The 19,346-nt window shown below is 35.2% G+C and overlaps 1 protein-coding gene across 2 annotated transcripts in view; it reads left to right on the top strand.

Annotated features, from left to right (window-relative positions):
• Pggt1b (protein geranylgeranyltransferase type I subunit beta) overlaps positions 1 to 19,346 on the top strand; it is a 59,716-nt gene that overhangs the window by 24,146 nt on the left and 16,224 nt on the right. For both annotated transcript variants that reach the window (XM_005339483.5, XM_078048827.1), the window contains 2 exons: positions 33 to 165; positions 5,978 to 6,023. In XM_005339483.5, coding sequence (XP_005339540.1) covers positions 33 to 165; positions 5,978 to 6,023 — 179 coding nt within the window. The remainder of the gene's footprint in view (positions 1 to 32; positions 166 to 5,977; positions 6,024 to 19,346) is intronic.

Below are 19,346 nucleotides of genomic sequence, written 5' to 3' on the forward strand. Positions count from 1 at the left end.
ATAGAATATCATTTTACCGGTTTTATTTTCAGTTTTTGTGCTGTACCTGAAGGCAGTGAAAATGACATGCGATTTGTGTATTGTGCTTCCTGTATTTGCTATATGCTGAATAACTGGTCAGGCATGGATATGAAAAAGGCTATCACCTATATTAGAAGAAGTATGGTGAGTTATGTTGATGACACTGACTAGATTATTATTGGTAGTGTATGAGAACTTCCGTAATAATGTATACCTCATCTCTTCCATCAAGAATTTGGAAATAAGGGCAGTAAGATTGATTTCTTGATACTTCTTATATCAGAACACTATATAGAAATAATCTTAAAGAGCAGATCGACTCCTTGACCATTAAAATTTAATACGTGTGTGTGTGTGTGTGTGTGTGTGTGTGTGTGTAACACAAGGTTTATTTTAAGGCTGATACCAAAATAAAAACGCTGTTCTTTCACACAGTGTAATTTAATCTTTTTATTGGTGATAATAAAGAATGCTTAGTCTCAGCCATAATTATTCTTTGTTCTATTCCATCTCAAATATAAAATTGAAGTCTGAATGAAATAGTGAATTTTTTAATATATTGTTGATTTATTTAAATTAAATTAAAATTAAAAAGAGAAGAAACAAACTTGAAGGAAGTAGAAGTGCTGCTTTCCAGGTTTCCATAGTTGCTTCCCAAATATGAAGATTTTAAATTTTGTAAATTAGAATTTTCAAGACCGTTAATTTAACTTTTAGTTGGCATTTTAGTATTTTGTAATGAAAATTTAAGTTCTTAGAGGAATGGAATTGGTTTTAACTGAATATGTAACTGTGGCTCAGATTTTATAGGATCTACTATAGCACAAATTTTTAAAAGGTATGGATACAGAAAGAAAAGATCCTTAAAGGAATTTTTTTAAAAGGAAGAGAGATTTATATTAGGAGGTTAGGTATATGCATTTTGGGCATGAATGGTACAGAAATAATACTGTCTTCGCAGTGCATTGTGTTCAGAGGTAAGCCATGTTAATTTGCCTTATTTCTTCCCACTTGGTTTCTCTGTAAAGTTAACATTTTTCTCTTTGCAGTTAGTATTTTATCCATTAATGTTGTTAGTATGCATTAATGGTTTTCTAGCCCTAGTATTTATTCTGTAAATAGTAATTGAAATTCTCTTGGGAAAAATCTCCTCACTGCCTTTGTTTATTTACTACTTCAAGAAGGCAGTGAAAATGACATGTGATTTGTGTATTGTGCTTCCTGTATTTGCTATATGCTGAATAACTGGTCAGACGATAAAAGGCCATCACCTATATTAGAAGAAGTATGGTGAGTTATGTTGATGACACTGACTAGATTATTATTGGTAGTATATGAGAACTTCCGTAATAATGTATGCCTCATCTCTTCCATCAAGAATTTAGAAATAAGGGCAGTAAAATTGATTTCTTGGTACTTCATGGACTCTAGATTCTTATTTTATTTAGTGAAATATAATTGCTACTACCATTATTTACTTTAATGCTCGGATTGTCTTAGATTTGACTAATGAGAACCTTTCAGGCTGACTCATTTTCGATGCCCTTTTGACATGTTTCCTCATTCTTCAAGGACCTTTTGCTTTCTGACACAGTTATTCCAAGTTTACTTTCCCAGTCTTAGCCCTGAAATCAGTAATTTCTTCATGGACCCCTGGTTTGTATTGGGGGGTGATATTTAGGGATATGGATACCAAGTATGCTCATTAGTATTGTGATATCGTTGCTTTTAGGCCCTCTCTCACCATGCAGAGTTCATACATGAATACATTTAGTTAAGCATATGTAGATACTCTCTGTATACACATTCTGTGTCTTTTTTATCAGTTTATTAAAAATCAGAAGTTCATATAAATACTTCAGATTCTAAGCTAATACCAGTTAAGTTTGTTTCTGTTTGGATTCCTCCCATTCTGCACCCTGCCCTCCAATTTGTTGGTTTTTGTTTATTAACATGAAGCATTAATTTGGTTCTGAATATCACAGCAAAAAGATGCAGTCATAGAAGGTTGACTCATTATTTCCATCTTCCAAACCCTTCTTAACCCCTAGATTTAACATCTTATTCCCATTTACTATAGGTAACCATTCTCATTAATATTTGGATTTTCTTTTCTGTCTCTGCCTTTGATGAAAAGACGTGTATATTTTCTTTTTTCTTTTTATTTTTTTTAACTGGAAGTATAGTATACTATAGTTTGTTTGTTTTGGTAGTTTATTTTATAAACTGAACAGTACACCTTAAAAATCATTTGTCAGTTCATCGGGATTTTCCTCATTCTTAACAATTTTATATTACTCCAGTGGGTAAATATGTCATAGTTTTTTCAAACAATCTACATATAGAGCACTGAACAGTGCTATAATTAATAACTTCATGCTTGTATGTTTATTATTTTGTTAGGAGTGTATTTTTCAGGATCAATTTGTGATTGTGGAATTGCTTGATCAAAAGCTAAATACAAACTGGGTGCAGTAGCACATGCCTATAATCCCAGCTGCTTTGGAGGCTGAGGCAGGAGGATCACAGGTCCAAAGCCCTTCTCAGCAATTTAGCAAGACCCTGTCTTAAAATAAAAAATAAAACAGGGCTGAGGATGTGGCTTACTGGTTACACATCTTTGCATTCAATCCCTGGTATCAAAAACAAAAACAAAAGCTAAACAAATATATGTGTAATTTTATTAGGTATATCTCATTTTCTCTCCAAAGCAGATGGACCAGTTTGTATTCCTACCAATGTAGACAAATGCCTGTTTTCATACAGCCTTGCCAATAGAATGTATTTTTATCTTTGTATCCTGGTGGTTGAAAATGATGTCAGTTAATTTTTAATTTGGTTTTGGGTGTTTCTTTTTCCCCTTGTTCTCATTTTTTGGAAAAGAAAAAAAAAAGTGAGGGATTTCAGTTTTATGTATGTTCTTTTGTGTTTAGTAATTTCATGGATTATTTTTCTTAAAAGAATTTCTACTTTAAGGCTACATACTTTTTAATACAACTAAGTATGATTTCTGAAGTGGATGACTCATTTTAGTAGCAGGGAAAGGGTTGTATGTTTTGTGCTCTTTCTGGCAGAAAAGAGATTCTCTCTTGTTTCTCGGGTTCTTTTGAGTTTTTCTTATTACCTGATCTTCAGAGGGCCTCTCATCCTTTTTGACTTTCTTCACCAAAAATCATGCCCTTTGAGAACTGCCACCTTGACTTGTGAACCATTTTAAATCCCTTCGCTATATTCAGTGCTTCATTTTACCAGGCCTCTTTCAGATAGGCTGTCCGTGATTTGCATAGAAGTACCAAACCATAATGATAACCATGCAAGCTGAAATTATGCAAAGTGATTTTAATCATCAGTAGAGAAAATGGTAATTGTTCTATGACCTTTAAAATTTTTTGCCAAAACATGAAAATCTTACTGTCAGGAACAAATGTATGCAGAATTTTTAATAATAAAATGAATATTTATTACACTATAATTTTAAAACATTAGAAATATGAGAATTAAAATGTTCTCTTTGAACAACACTTTGCCTTCTCATTACATAAGTAATTATAAGAAGTAAGCAATTTTTAATTTGTCTAGGCCAACAGTCATACTCCCTTCCACGTTTCAGATAGTTTTAAGTATGTTCGTTGTGTTTTCGATGTTGTGAAATATCTCTGAGATTGTTGCATTTTTTCCAGCAGCAATTCTCTAGAACATCTTTATCCTTTTCATCTCAACCTCTTTCCTTACTCATGTTGATATTTCACTTGTTTCTTGTGATTGCATATCTAGAACCTCTCAAGCAGTAGCATTTTCAAATTTTGAGTGACAACTATTTCTTCTGTAACTGTTTGATTTCATGTTTATTTACAATGTTATTGCTTTTTATTTCTTTGCTGTACTTTTCATCTTTTTTGTGGGTAATCCTTTCTTTTCATTATGCATTTTTGTAAAACAGCATGTGAGTTTGTCATCGAAGGATAAAAATCAGTACAGCCATATGCTCACTATGTGAACTGAACAGTATGCAATGACCAATTACTAACAGACTTCGAAAAGGAGGATGTAATTTGCCACTGGTTATGATATATATCTGTTATTTATGTAATGACATGTGGACTAAAAAATTTATAATTTATGCAGTTATAGTTAATACACTTATTGAAGTTGAATTATTTTTAGTTTTAAAGGTATGGTAATTGGAATTTGTATATATTGGAACTATGCAAAGCAAGAATTGTTGTGTTTTTGGTATTAGGTGAACCTTCTTTTTTAGGCAGTGATTTTTTTTTTTTTTTAGGCGAATTTCAGGTCTATCATAATCCCCCTCTACCATCCCCCCCTTTTTTTTTCTTGTGATTTTTCACAAATCACTCTTGCTTTGTAAATCTGTGAGGTGAATAGAAGCCTACATTTTGAGAGCAAATTTTCACCCCTCACACATCAGATACAGCACCAATCTCTAGTGTATATAAAGAACTCAAAAGGTAAACATCAAATAACCCAATCAATAAATGGGCCACAGACCTGCACAGACACTTCTCAGAAGAGGGCATACAATCAGTCAACAAATATATAAAAAATGTTCATCATTCTCTAGCAATTAGAGAAATGTAAATCAAAACTACTCTAAGATTTCATCTCACTCCTGTCAGAATGGCAGCTATTATGAAGACAAACAATAATAAGTGTTGGTGAGAATGTGGGGATAAAGATATACTCATACATTGCTGGTGGGACTGCAAATTGGTGCAGCCAATATGGAAAGCAGTATGGAGATTTCTTGGAAAACTGGGAATGGAACCACCATTTGACCCAACTATCCCTCTCCTCTGTCTATACCAAAGGACTTAAAAGTAGCATACAACAGGGACATAGGCATATCAGTGTTTATAACAGCACAATTTGTAGTAGCTAAACTGTGGAAACAAACTAAATGCCCTTCAATAGATGAATGGATTAAAAAAATGTGGCATATATACACAATGGAATATTACTCAGCAATAAAAGAGAATAAAATCATGGCATTTGGAGGTAAATGGATAGAGTTAGAGAAGATAATACTAAGTGGAATTAGCCAATCAAAAAAAAATAATGTTTCTCTGATATGAGGTGACTGATTTATAGTGGGATAGGGAGGAGGAGCATGGGAAGAATAGACAAACTCTAAATAGGGCAGAGAGGTAGGAAGGGAAGGGAGGGGCAGGGGGTTAGCAATTATGGTGGAATGTGATGGACATCATTATCCAAAGTACATGTATGAAGACACAAATTGGTGTGAACATACAACCAGAAATATGAAAAATTATGCTCTATATGTGTAATATGAATTTTAATGCATTTTGCTGTCATTTTTTTAAAAATCAAAAAATAAATAATTTTTTTAAAAAAGTATATCAGGGATTTGACAGGTGGGTTGCTGAAATTTGATATTTCTTTTTCTATAGACAATTGGTAATCTGTAGCTTAAGAATTTCTTGTTGCTTTGCTAAGGTTTAAGTTTTGTAATTTTATTCTTATTCTGTTTTGATTTTTGTAACAATATGGGGAGATTGAAATTTAGGCAATTCTTACCCTTCAGCAAGTCCAAACTGTCCCAACAGATTTGTTTCATGCTTATAAAGTTTTATGACTCTAAAATCCTTATATTTTCATTCAACTCTTATGTAGTTGCAAATGGGAGAGAAGGAGGGGTTTGAGCTTTATTAGATAAAAACTGAATATGTAAGTACTATCTTTGAACAATCTAGTCTCAGAATTATATGCATTTAGTGATTTGACTTAGTGAATAAAAGATCAGTTACTTGGAAAATGCCTACTTCTACTTCTCTGTGGAGAAAAGTGCAAATTTTGAAAGTTATAAAGGAAAAGCGAGGATAAAAGATTTTTAAAACAAAACCCACAATGGCAACTTTTAGTCATTTATTATTCCATATTTTTTCCTGTTAAACTAAATAATATTTTTCTTTTTCAGTCCTATGACAATGGGCTGGCACAGGGAGCTGGACTTGAATCTCATGGTAAGACATCTTAAATGAATGTGTAGTTTCTTTTGTTTCTTTAAACAGCATCATGTTATAGCCAATATGAAAGGTACTATATTTGAACAATCTGAAATTTGTCTCAGACCTTGATGTAGCCTTATTATCTTCTTTGTCGCTTTCCTGCTTCTTTCTTTAGATACAATTGTACCTATTTGAAGCCTCTTGGGTCAACATTCATTAAGGGATCATTCAAACTAGTGTTCATATAATATTTTCTAGTGACTTATTCAAGTGTTAGCCGCACGAAAATATCTTGGGATTATTTCTTGACCTTTGTTAGAAAACAGCAGGTTATTTTCTCGGGCATAATGTTAAAAGACCAGACCAAAGAACATGAATCAAATTCAATGAAAAGATGAAAATTTTGTTCCTTAATATAATTATCCATAGACATAGCCATAAAACATTTTGCTATTTAACATAGGTTTAATAACTACATAAATAGTCTCTTCTCTCAAATTTTCCTCACTTTTGGCAGAAGTCAAATAGTGAGATGATAGTCATTAAGTTGTCAGCACATCAATAGTTTTAACTCTCTGAAATTGAAGTTGCCATTCAGAAGTAAATAAACTTGCATTCTCCTTTTCTAAAAAGGAGTCGTCCAGATTTCTCTTCATCACAGCAGGTTTTTGGGTTTTTTTTATTTGTTTTGTTTTGTTTTTAAATATGCTCATTTGTTGTCTCCATCCCTCTGCTAGCATAATAGAATAGGAAGAACAGATCAGTCTTTGGGCCATGATCCTGGCACCAGCTGTGTGACCTTGGCTCCTTTCTTCAACTCAACAGAGTGGAAATAATTGTCTTTCTTTAGATTATAAAAAATAAAGGGGAAAGTTGCTTGTAAACTATAAAGCATATATAAAAATTTTATATTCCTTGACCCCATGACCTTACATATCTCCCAGGATGTTGTGCTATCAGATATCTCCTCCTTCTCTTTCATCTTTACTCCTTCCTTCAACATAGATATTTGTAGGTATGTGTTACTAGGGGTATGTGGAGGACTATCTTGGATTTTCCTCTGAAATCATACTGTAATTTTGGCACCATAATTCTTGTGTGTATTGAAGTTATACACGATTGCTTGTAGGTGGAACTGGTGATAGATATACTAAGCAGCAAAGGCTCACTGGCCTAAGCACATAGAATCCCATCTGATGGCACTAGTTATTGCAAAAAGAGTGTTATTGCACCGCCAACAGGGAGATCAGGAGCGATAAGCTCAAATCTGCTTCCCTGGTCTGGTGGTAGGTATCAGAGAAATTTATAGGAAGGGAAAGGGAAGAAGCTGCTTATGATAGAATATCAAGGGGGAGTTTTAGGGTGCTTTGCACAGGTATAGATGGTCATCATGCCTCTTTATAGGTCACATGTTTCTTTTCTGGAGGGAAGTATCTTGAGCTTGTGATGTCAAAGGTCATAACTAGAGAGCTGATTTCTTCAGCACATGATCATTCTTGACAAGCTGGTATCATACTGTCCTTGAGACTTATCCTACAGGAGAGAGCTTTGTTATTTTAAGACTTAACTATTTAAGTTATTTTTAACAAAGTTAAGTCTTTAATTTAAAGACTCTGTCCAGCTGGCACGTTGGTGCATGTCTGTAATCCCAGCAGCTTAGGAGGCCAAGGCAGGAGGATCATGAGTTCAAAGCCAGTCTCAGCGACTTAGCAAGGCACTTAACAACTCAACGAGACCCTGTCTCTACATAAAATATTTAAAAAGAGCTGGGGATGTGGCTCAGTGATTAAGCACACCGGGGTACATTCCTGAGTACCAAAAAACAACAAAAAAAGACTTTGTCCAGGAGGTCTTAACCAGTTTTCTTTTTTTTCTTTCTTTCTTTTTTTTTTTTTTTTTTTTAGAGAGAATGAGAGGAGAGAGAGAGAGAGAGAATTTTTTTAATATTTATTTTTTAGTTCTCGGCGGACACAACATCTTTGTTGGTATGTGGTGCTGAGGATAGAACCCGGGCCACACGCATGCCAGGCGAGCGCGCTACCGCTTGAGCCATATCCCCAGCCCCAGTTTTCTTAACAGTTACATTGCTGGTTCATCCATATGATTTGTAGTGATACTAAGAGAAAATAGGCTGACTCTAAAAATTTCAGAAAAGATAGCTCACAGCTGTAATGCTCTTTGTAACACTCTAGCTGGGCAAACATTTTACCAGCACAGGAGACCTGTGGGATAGACACTTTCATTTCCAAGAAATTGGAATTTTGTCTTCTGGGATATGAAAGAGGGGCTGCTCAAACATGATACTCTTGGAAGGCTCCTGTCAGGATAAAAATCTTCCTGAGGCATATAAGTCATTTTTTTGAGTTGGTTTGACCAGAGTAGGTTGTAGCCATCAGGATCATCAATGATGTGCTGCAGTTCATGCCAAAAAACTAATATCTGCCTTTTATCTATATGTTTGTCTTGGTAGGTTCGAGACTTAAATCCCTAGAAAAAGAGTTTCCTAATCAGAATGCCACAGTATCCTGATACATCTCCATAAATTGTAGGTATTTTCAAATACTTTATATATTGTGAGGTGAGTGAGGCTGAAAGGAGTACTACCCTAGAGGACTTTGGCGTAGCCTTTCTTCCGTCTTTCAGCACTATCTATGCTAGCAAATGAAACTTTTTCCTAAAACGAAGCCCTGCAATTTGCCAGACCCATCAAGTGATTGCTTTCTCCCATTTTTTTCTTATTGTTAATCTTTTTTTTGGAAAAGTGATCCAAAAATACTATTTGCTCATATTTGCAAATGGCACTTATTTATTTATTTATTTATCTATCTGTCTGTCTGTCTATTTATTTATTTAATTATTTTGGTGCCAGGGATTGAACCCAGGAGCACTTAACCACTGACCTACATCCCTAGCCCTTTTTTATCATTTTGAAACAGGATCTTGCTAAGTGCTTAGGGCCTTGCTAAGTTGCCGAAGCTAGCCTTAAACTTGTGATCCTCCTGCCTCAGCCTCCAGAGTAGCTGGGATTTCGGGCATGTGCCATCACATCTAACTTACTCTTTAATTTTCCATGTAAGCCTTCAACAACTTAAGAAGTTTGTCTTTTAAAGTTTACTTTTCAAATTCAGTATGTCTTGCTTATTTCTCATCTTCTGTTCTTTGAAGCATTGAAAGATGTTTATCTCCTTGCTTGTTTCTTGAAATATCATCTTCTGTTTGTACAACTTTCTAATTAATTGTATGTGGTTTCTTCACCATCTTTGTTTTTTCCTCATACCTCTTAACTTCAGTTCATTTTTCCTTTTTTCTTTTTAACTTCCTTTCTTTAATAAAATTTTTTGGTTGTATAGATTGATGGGATTTATTGCAATATATCCATAAACACACACACAGTAAATTGATCATATCCATCCACCTTTCTACTTTCTCCTAGCCTACGTCTCGTGTCCCCCATACACTTGCCAGTCACCAGTAATCCCTTTTCTTTCAGGACTTTTAAAGTGAATTTATCTTTTTTTTTTTTTTTTCAGTTTCCATATGAGAGAGAGAAAATACAATACTTGTCTTTCTGTGCCTGACCTATTTTGCTTAATAGTGAAATAATGTCCTCCATTTCCATTTATTTTCCTGCAAATGACAGAATTTCATTCTTTTCTATGGCTGAATAATACTCTCTGTGTTATACACACACATTACATTTTCTGTATCTGTTAATGAGTACCTGAGCTGCTTCCCTTTATAGCTATCACGAAAATAACCACTATAAACATGGGCATGCAGGTGTCTGCTTTATATGCTGACTTCATTTGCATAGTAGCTATTAGTTCACATTCCCTCTAGCAGTGTTATAGGTTCCTTTCTCTCCACATCCTTGCCAGCATTTATTATTTTTTATTGTTAATAATAGCCATTCTAACTTGATGAGATGGGTATCTTATTGTAGTTTTGATTTGAATTTCCCTGATGGCTAATAATATTGAGCATTTTTCATTTATTTTATTGGCCTTTTGTACTTTTTTTTTTAAGAGAGTGAGAGAGAAGTTTTTTTTTGTTTTGTTTTGTTTTTGTTTTTTTAGTTTTTTTTTTTTTTTTTTTTAGTTTTCGGCAAACACAACATCTTTGTATGTGGTGCTGAGGATCGAACCCGGGCCGCATGCATGCCAGGCGAGTGCGCTATTGCTTGAGCCACATCTCCAGCCCCTTTTGTACTTCTTCTTTTGTAAAGAGTCTGTTCAGATCATTTGCCCATATTTTTAATTTGATTACTCATTTTTTGTTGTTTTTTAGTTCTTTATTCTAATATAAGCCTTATGTCAGATGAATAACTGGCAAATATTTTTTCCCATTCTGTAGGTTCTCTCTTCACTCTTGTTTCTTTGCTGGGCAGAAACTTTTTAGTTTGATGTAATCCTGTTTGTTAATGTTTGCTTTTGTTTCCTGAGCTTTGGAAGTTCTGTTCAGAAAATCATTGCTTCTACCAGTATCTTTTAAGTTTTTCCCCTGTGTCCCTTCTAGTAGTTTCAGAGTTTCAGGTTTTACATTAAGGACTTTGATTCAGTTTGAGTTGACTTTTGAATAGGGTAAGAGATAGAGGTCAAGTTTCAATCTTCTGCTTGTGGAAATCCAGTTTTTCTAGCAGCATTTGTTAAAAGAGGCTATTCTTTCTTCAGTATATGTTTTTGGCATCTTTGTGAAGACTCAATTAGCGATAGATGTGTGGATTTATTTCTGGGTTCTCTATTCTGTTCCATTGGTCTGTTTTTATGCCAATACCATACCATTTTTGTTTCTGTGACTCTGTAGTATGTCTTGAAGTCAGGTATTGTGATGCCTCTATCTTTGCTCTTTTAGCTCAAGATTGTTTTAGCTATTTGAAGTCTTTTGTGCTTCCATATGAATTTTAGGGTTTTTTTTTTTTCTAATTAGGTGAAGAATGTCATCAGTATTTTCATGGGGACTACATTCAGTGTGCAAATTGCTTTGGGTAGTGTGAACATTTTAAACAATATCCTTTCTTTTCATGAACATGGGAGGTCTTTTCACCTTTGAGTATCTTCAGTTTCTTTCTTCCTTGTTTTCCACTTTTCATTGCATAGGTCTTTCACTTCCTTAGGTTTATTCCTAGGTATTTTGTGTGTGTGAGGTTATTGTAAATGGGATCACTGTCATGGTTTCTTCTTGCTAAGCCAGTATTGGTATATAGTAAAGCTGTTGTTTGGGTGGTTTTTGGGAGGGAGTTGGGGGATGATGGGTATTGGGAATTGAACCCAGGGCACTTTGCCACTGAGCTACATCCCTAGCCCTTTTTAATTTTTTGAGACAAGGTCTCACTGAGTTGCTGTGGCTGGCCTTAAACTTGAATTCCTCTTGCCCCACTGGGATTTCGGGTGTGTACTACCATAACCAGCAGCTGCTGTTTATTGTATGTTGATTTTATATCTTCCTGCTTTATTTGAATTAATTTATTCTATGAATAGGCTTTTGGTGGTGTCTTTAGGTTTTTCTGTGCAAAGAATCTTAATATTTGCAAACAGCTCATTTGACTTTCCTCCCTTCCTATTTGTATGCCTTTTACTTTTATTTATTTCTCTTGCTTGGTTAAAACTTTCTCTTGTCTAGGTAAAACTAGTACTATACTGAATAAGAGCAGTGAGAGTAGGCAGTCTTGTTCTCTCATATCATATTTATTTATCAGAGGAAATGCTTTTCTCTCTTCATTGTGACGTTGGCTGTGTTTGTCATATATATATATCATTTATCATGTTAAGTTTCAAATCTTATGTACCTAATTTGTTAAAGGATATTGAAATTTATCAAAGGCTTTTTTTGCATCTATCGAGATGATCATGTAATTTTTATCCTTTATTCTGTTCATGTAATGTATTAACATTATTGATTTATGAATGTTGAATAATCCTTGCACTACTGGAATGAAATCTACTTAATCATAATATGTAATAATATTGTATGCAGTTAATTCTGTAGGTTCTCTCTTCACTCTTGTTTCTTTGCTGTGTATTATGTGTAATGAGGATTTTTCTGTCTGTTATTCAGGAATAATGGTCTATAGTTATATTATTTATTTTTGAATGCTTCCTGTTCAGGTTTTGTTAACAGTGTAATGCTGGCCTTACAGAATGATTTTGAAAGGGTTACCTGTCTTTGAAATCTGTGAAATAGTTTGGGGAACATTCATTTTTTAAAGACACTAACATGAATGTTCCCCAAAGACAATTATTGGTATGTTCCAGTAGTGATGCCATCAAGTCCTGGGCTTTCTTTGTTGGGAGTCTTTAATATTGATTCAATCTCCTTATGTGTTATTGATCTATTCAGACTTTTTATATCCTCTTGGTTCAGTTTTAGTAGGTCATATGTGTCTAAAATTTTGTACATTTCTAGTTTTTCCAGTTTGCTACCATATAGTTTCTCAAAATAATCCCAGTAATCTTAAATACCTGTGGTATCATGAGAGATTTTATTTATTTGGGTCTTCCTCTCATTTGTTTAGTCTAGCTAAAGATTTGTCAGTTTTGTTTATTTTTTCAAATAACCAAATCTTTCAGTGATCCTTTATATTCTTTGAGTTTCTATTTCATTTATTTCTGCTCTGATTTTTATTTCCTTTTACTAGTTTTGGGTTTTTTCTTGCTTTTCTGAGATCTTGAGATGCATCATTATTTATTTGAGATCTTTCATTTCTTTCTTTCTTTTTTTTTTTTTTAATGTGAACACTAGCTGTAAACTACCTTCTGAGTACTGCTTTTGTATATCCTACTGGTTTGGGTATTTTATGTTTTCATTTACATTTGATTCAACTATTTCTCTAATTTATCTTCTTAATGACCCACTGTTCATTCAAAACTGATGTTCAGGTCTCTGTTTATATGTAATTTTACAATTTCTTTTTTTCTGTTTTCTTTCCGTTTTGATCAGAAAAGATGAGCATTATTATTTCACTTTTTTTGGAATTTTTTAAGATTTATGTTGTGGTCTAATATATTATCTATTTTAGAAAAAGTTCCATGCACTACTGAAAAGAATGTGTATTTTGGAGCTTTTGAGTGGAATGTTCTGTAAAATATCTGTTAAGTCCATTTGATCTTTAGAATAATTACTCTGGTGTTTTTGGTGTTGTTATTTTGTTTTTGGTCTGGATGATCTATTGGTGAGACACAGGGTATTCAAATCCCCCAGTTATTAATTTCAAGCCTATCTCTCTTCTAGGCCTAACAGTATTTTGTTATAAAATTGGGTGATACTCTGCAACAGCTAAGCATGGAGCCAGTGTAGGTGCCCTTCAAAAGATGAATGGATAAAGAAATGTAATACATGTATACACAATGGAGTATTACTCAGCCATTAAGAAGAATGACTTTGTGACATTTGCCCATAAAGGGATGGACCTGAAGACTATCAATGCTAAGTGAAATAAGCTAGTCCCCAAAACCCAAAGGTTGAATGTTTTCTCTGTTATATACAAGCTAACCCATATTAAGGGGGAATTGGGGAAGAATAGATATTCAGTAGCTTAGACAAAGGGGAATGAAGGGAAGGGAGCGGGTATAGGAAAAGGAAAGACAGTGGAATGAATATGAAATAATTTTCCTAAGTTACACATATGAATATACCATAGTGAATCCCACCACTTTGTACAACCACAAGAATGAGTTCCTAATTAGAATTAGATATATTCCATGCTTGTATAATTTTATCGAAATGAATTCCACTGTCATGGAATTCATGACATTAAAAAGAACCAATAAATAAATAAATTGGGTGTTCTGACAGTGCATAGAGATTTGTAATTATATCTTCTGATGATTTGCTCTCTTGATCATTATATAGTAAACTTTGTTTCTTTCTGCTGTTTTTGTCTTAATGTCTATTTTATTTTTTATTGGGTAGAAGTATAACTCGTCTTGCTAGCTTTGGAATTCCATTTGCTTGGATATCTTTTTTTCTTTTTCTTTTTTTTTTTTTTTTTTGGTCCTTTGTCTTCAGTCTGTATATTTGTGAGTAGTGAGTAGAGTTTCTTATAGGCATCATATTTGTTTTGCCTTATTTTTTTAATCCATTAGCCATCTTGTCTTTAATTGGAGTTTTAAAGCTATTTATTATTCAGGGTAACTGAAAGGTATGGACTTGTTATTGACATTTTTTAAATTTTCTTCTAGTTTTATTTATTTTTTTATTAAACTCTGTGGTTTGATGGTTTACCGTGTCAGTGTAAGATTTCTGAGTTCTTTCTCATTTGTGTATCTACTCTTCCAATGGGATTTATTCTTTCATATACTCTCATAATGGTAGTTACCTTTCTTCCACTTCTGGGTGTAAGAATCTCTTAAGCATCTTTTGTAAGACTGATCATGAATGTCCATAGTTTATGATTATATTAGAAAGTATTTCTTCTTTAATTTTGAAAGGTAATGTTGCTACATATAGTAAAGTTGGTTGGTAGTTATTTTCTTTCAGGACTTGAAATTCATCATGACCTGCCTGCTGGCCTTTAAGAAATCTGCTCTTCGTCTAATGGGTTTGTCTTTAAATGTGACTTGGCACTTTTCTCTTGCAGATTTTAGAATTCTTTTTTCTGTAATTTTGAAAGTTTGACTTCAATATGTTATAATGAGGTTTTTTTCTGGTCATGTTTATTTTGGATACTAAAGACCTCCTCTACCAGGTATCTGTGTCTTTCTCATGATATAAGAGATTTTCTGCTATTATACCATTCTGCTATTACATCATGAACAGATTTTCTATACCCTTAAACTTTATTTCTTCCTTTTCAGGTATGCTGATAATTAGATATTTCACCTTTTAGTGGTTTCCTACAGATCTTGAATGCTTTCTTCATTTTTTTTATTCTTTTTGTCTTAATGCAATATTTTAAAAGGTCTATCTTCAAGTTCTGATATTCTTTCTCCACTTAATCTAATCTGTTGTTGAGGTTTTCAAGGAAATTTTTTCTTTTAACCAGGACTTCATTTCCAAGATTGTGATTGGCTTTTTTTAGAATCTCTTTTTGACCGAATTTTTTATTTATCGACTGCATTATCTTCCTTCTGCTGTCATGTATTAAAAAAATAAAATAAAATGAATTTTAAAAATTATTTAACTTTTTATCTGTGTTGGATATCATTGAGTTATCTACGAACTGTTATTAGAGAGCTGTAAACCATAGGAAGTGTCATATTACCTTTTTTTTCATATCTTTTGTGTTTCTGTGTTGAGATCTGTGCACCTGTTCAGATGAATTTCACTACTACTTTCACAGGATGTCCTTCTTAATAAACAGCTCTCTTCAGAAGATGTTACCTGCGATATTGGTTTGTTGTGTAATGTTGAGTTATTTCTAGCTGGGTAGCATAGCTTTTTTGGTTGTGATTAGTGAGTTTGGTCACAATATTGTATCAGAGTCATAGAGACCCACTGTCTTTGCAGGTTTTGCAAGTGTGGGAACCGTCAAGGAATTCAGGCAGGTATTTGTTGGCAGCAGTGTGTATGAGGTGGTTAGTCTCACAATAGGAGTGGTGGCCCCATCAGGTGATTGGGGTTTCTTCAAGGCACTCCTGGTATTGGTTCTGTTACTTAAAAATGTTTCTGTTACAGGATGCTCCAGTTGTGGTTAAAGGGCCTGAAGTGTTTGTCTTCTGACACTGGCATGGGTCAGGTGCTTCACAAGAGGGGGCAGAACAACAGCCCCCTTCTGTGGTACTCATTCCCAGTGGTGTCAGCAAGGCATGATCAAACAAGGTACAGATCAACCAATGCAGAGGACCCGTGTAGGTATAATATTAGCAAAATGTGTGTTATTCTACTTCGCTACTACTGAGCACATGTGTGCATCAGACCTCAGATCCCTCCTAATTATGTAGCCCTGAGGATGGCATGGGGCTTTTCTCCTCCAAATTCTTTTTTTTTTTTTTTTTTTTTTTGGTGGGGGGTGGCGGGTACAGAGAATTGAACTCAGGAGTGCTCAACCACTGAGCCACATCCCCAGCCCTGTTTTATATTTTATTTAGAGACAGAGTCTCACTGAGTTTCTTAGCACCTCGTTTTTGCTGAGGCTGGCTTTGAACTCATGATCCTCCTACTTCAGCCTCCCAAGCTACTGGGATTACAGGTGTACTTCACTGCGCCCAGCTCCCCCCAATTCTTTACCTTGAAGTGCCCACCAAAGCTTTGTGTGAATGTGGATCAGAGCTGGAGCTGGGCAGAAATGCTCTCAGCTAGACTGGGAACGTAGCTTAATAGCAGAGCACCCACCTAGCATGTGTGAGGTCTTAGGCTTGATCCTCAGCACTGCCAAAAAAATAAAAAACATAACTAGATCCTCTACCAACAAAATGACAACAGGGGGAAAAAAATTCTTTCAGCTGAGAGTATCCATGTTTAAATGAAGTAAAATTTCTCTCTGGATTTGCTTGGGCTGAGCATCTTGTGGGTGGGGCATTGGTCACCCCTTTCCCCCCCCCCCCCGCCCCACATACCTTTCAGTGTCCACTAGGTGTAGAATGGTAGTGACTCATGGCTGAAGCCCATTGAAATTCCTCTCAGCCAGGTGCCTGCTGAACCATTTAAGATAGAATAAAGACAGTGCCTGGCAATTTTCTCTACTAATCTTCTCAGTCTCTGTACCCCAAGAGTTATTATGTATGGTTTATTTGTGATTGCCACAGCAATCTTCTGTGGGTGTCCAAGTAGAGGACAATAGTGGACCTCACAGAGTTCTGTGCTGGGAAAGGGATAGCAGGATCTGTGAGGGCACACGTGCCCTCCATCCTGGCACCTATGGGAAACCAAGTGTGACTGTGCTATCTGATCTTCTGTTTGTAGAGGGTGGCACCCTCCACTGTTTTCTGAGTTGTATCTCCTATTCCTCACCATTTGTCACTTTCAGCAGGTTTGTATCGTTTACTCCACTGAGCCAGGTCTATCTCATAATCACCTGCTGGGCAATATAGTGGGGTGATCACAGGGTCCCAAAGATAGAAATATGTAGGAATTTCTGACCTCCAGAGTAGCCCTGACTTAAGCAGAGGTCTTTTCTCTATATGGCAAACATCAGTGGCACCCTGGGAATTCCCAGGGAAATATAATAGTGAATTCCTTCTCCAAAGTCAACCCACTGTGCAGACACCATACCTCTTTGTGTCACCTGCCTTGTGCCAGCTGCTGCAGAACAGAACTTGCTGGGACTATCTTTCATCTTTATTTCTGGATAGGGGAGATTCCCCTCCCCCATGGAGCCAGGCTGCTAGTGCTGTGGTATTTTGTTTCTCTTATGCTCTTGTCGCCAGTCTCTGGATTTTACAAAGTTTCTACTCTTCTGATGTTGGATTCCAATAGTTAGTATCCCACAGTCACTGAACTCGGTATACACCTACACACCTGTTACATTGGTTCTATTCCACAGAGGAACCAAGGAATGCTGGGTACCTCTGTCTTGCCATCTTACCCCTCCCTATCCTCATCTTTCTTATCTCAGTGCTTTTGTTCTTGCTCTTCTAGTATACATTATCTTCCAATCCCATCCCATGTACCCAGCATATTCCTGGCCTGCCTTCACATCCTTCAGATCTTGGTTCAAACTATATTTGTTATAAGCCCCTTATTTAAAATTGTTAACCACCCACATACACATGGTCTATTTAGAATTGCAAGCCAATTATGTATACCCCATTCTTTTTTTTTTAATGTTTTTATTTATTTAGTTAGTTAGTTTTTGGCAGACACAACATCTTTGTTTGTATGTGGTGCTGAGGATCGAACCCAGGCCGCACGCATGCCAGGCGAGCGCACTACCGCTTGAGCCACATCCCCAGCCCTACCCCATTCTTTAATCACTTTTCTGGCTTTATTTTTTTCCATATCACTAATATTTTATGACTGACCTGTATTTAACTGTTTATTGTCTGCCTTTTGCCTCTTAATATGAGCCTTAGCAAAACAGATTTTTGCCTGTTTTTTCTACTGATACATTCACCCAGCCTATAGCACGCTGGGCACATAGCGAAGGAGGTACCTTCATCAATCCTTTGCATTCATGACACCCAAAACTGTTTCCAAATCTGCATTTGTTGCCTCTATGCTGCATGGTCCCCTTTCTATCTGCTCACCAGGCATGTCTTCTATACTATCATTTTAGCATCTTACACTGGACACTTTGAATTATTAACATATTAATTGTACAGATTATTGGGTTTGACTGAAATTTCCATACATGCATACTTTGATTGTATCTACCTTCCCTGCCACCCCTTCTACCTGTCCCTTTCCCTTCCCTAATAATGCCTCTTATTACTTTCAGGTCTGTTTGTTTCAGGACTAGTTGGAGGATAAGAGAAAAGTCACCTACAAGTAGTTTTCATAAAAAACAGAAAAACGTGTACTTGTTTTTCTGTGTCTGACTTATTTTACTTAACACAATGACCTCCATTTTGCATTTTTTCTTTATGATTGAATAATACTCCATTTGTATGTGTATGTGTGTACACACATGTATGCATTATCTCTTCATCCATTTTTCTGCTGTCAAGTACCTCAACTGATTTCGTAACTTGTCAATTGTGAATAGTGCCACAATGAACATGGGTATATGGTATCTCTTTTGTATATTGACTTCATTCTCTTCTGGTGTGTAGCTAGGAGGGGTATAACTGGAACCATTATACACTATAGATGGAATTATAAATTAATAAAGCCACTATGGAAAACTGGGGAGGTGACATTTATAATCACCATCATTCTTCTCTTCCTCACAAGCCTGTTAGTGCTAGACAGGAATGCGGAATAACTAACCACCAGATCTATTGACTTTTTTCAGAGAAGCCAGCAGTCCAGGATTTGGGGTGTTTATTTTCTAGACTTTTTGTTTTCAATTTGCTGGCTAAGCCAGTTGTCACCCCCATAGGTCACTAATTTACAATCTCAGATCTATAGATTAAGAGCAATATTATTTATAAAGCAGGCAGTTACTGTTCTGTATTTTCCATTCATAATCCTCACACCAGCTTTCTAAGAGTAGGTATTTCAATAATGAGTTCAATTAGAGAAACAAAACCACTATTAGTATTAAAATATAAAGGAGGGCTGGGGTTGTAGCTCAGTGACAGAGCACTTACCTAGCATATGTGAAACACTGGGTTCAATCCTTAGCACCTCATAAAAATGAATAAATAAAATAAAGGTATTGTGTCCATCTACAACTTTAAATTTGAAAAAATAAAAAGGGATATATTATAGGAATACAATTTTACACAATTATGGAAGAAGATGGAGAAAAGCATACAAGGGGTAGTTAAGAGTCTGGATTATAGAAAAGTTACCTACAAG

Source organism: Ictidomys tridecemlineatus, chromosome 1, assembly GCF_052094955.1.
Source record: "Ictidomys tridecemlineatus isolate mIctTri1 chromosome 1, mIctTri1.hap1, whole genome shotgun sequence".
In the NCBI taxonomy this organism is placed as follows: Eukaryota; Metazoa; Chordata; class Mammalia; order Rodentia; family Sciuridae; genus Ictidomys; species Ictidomys tridecemlineatus.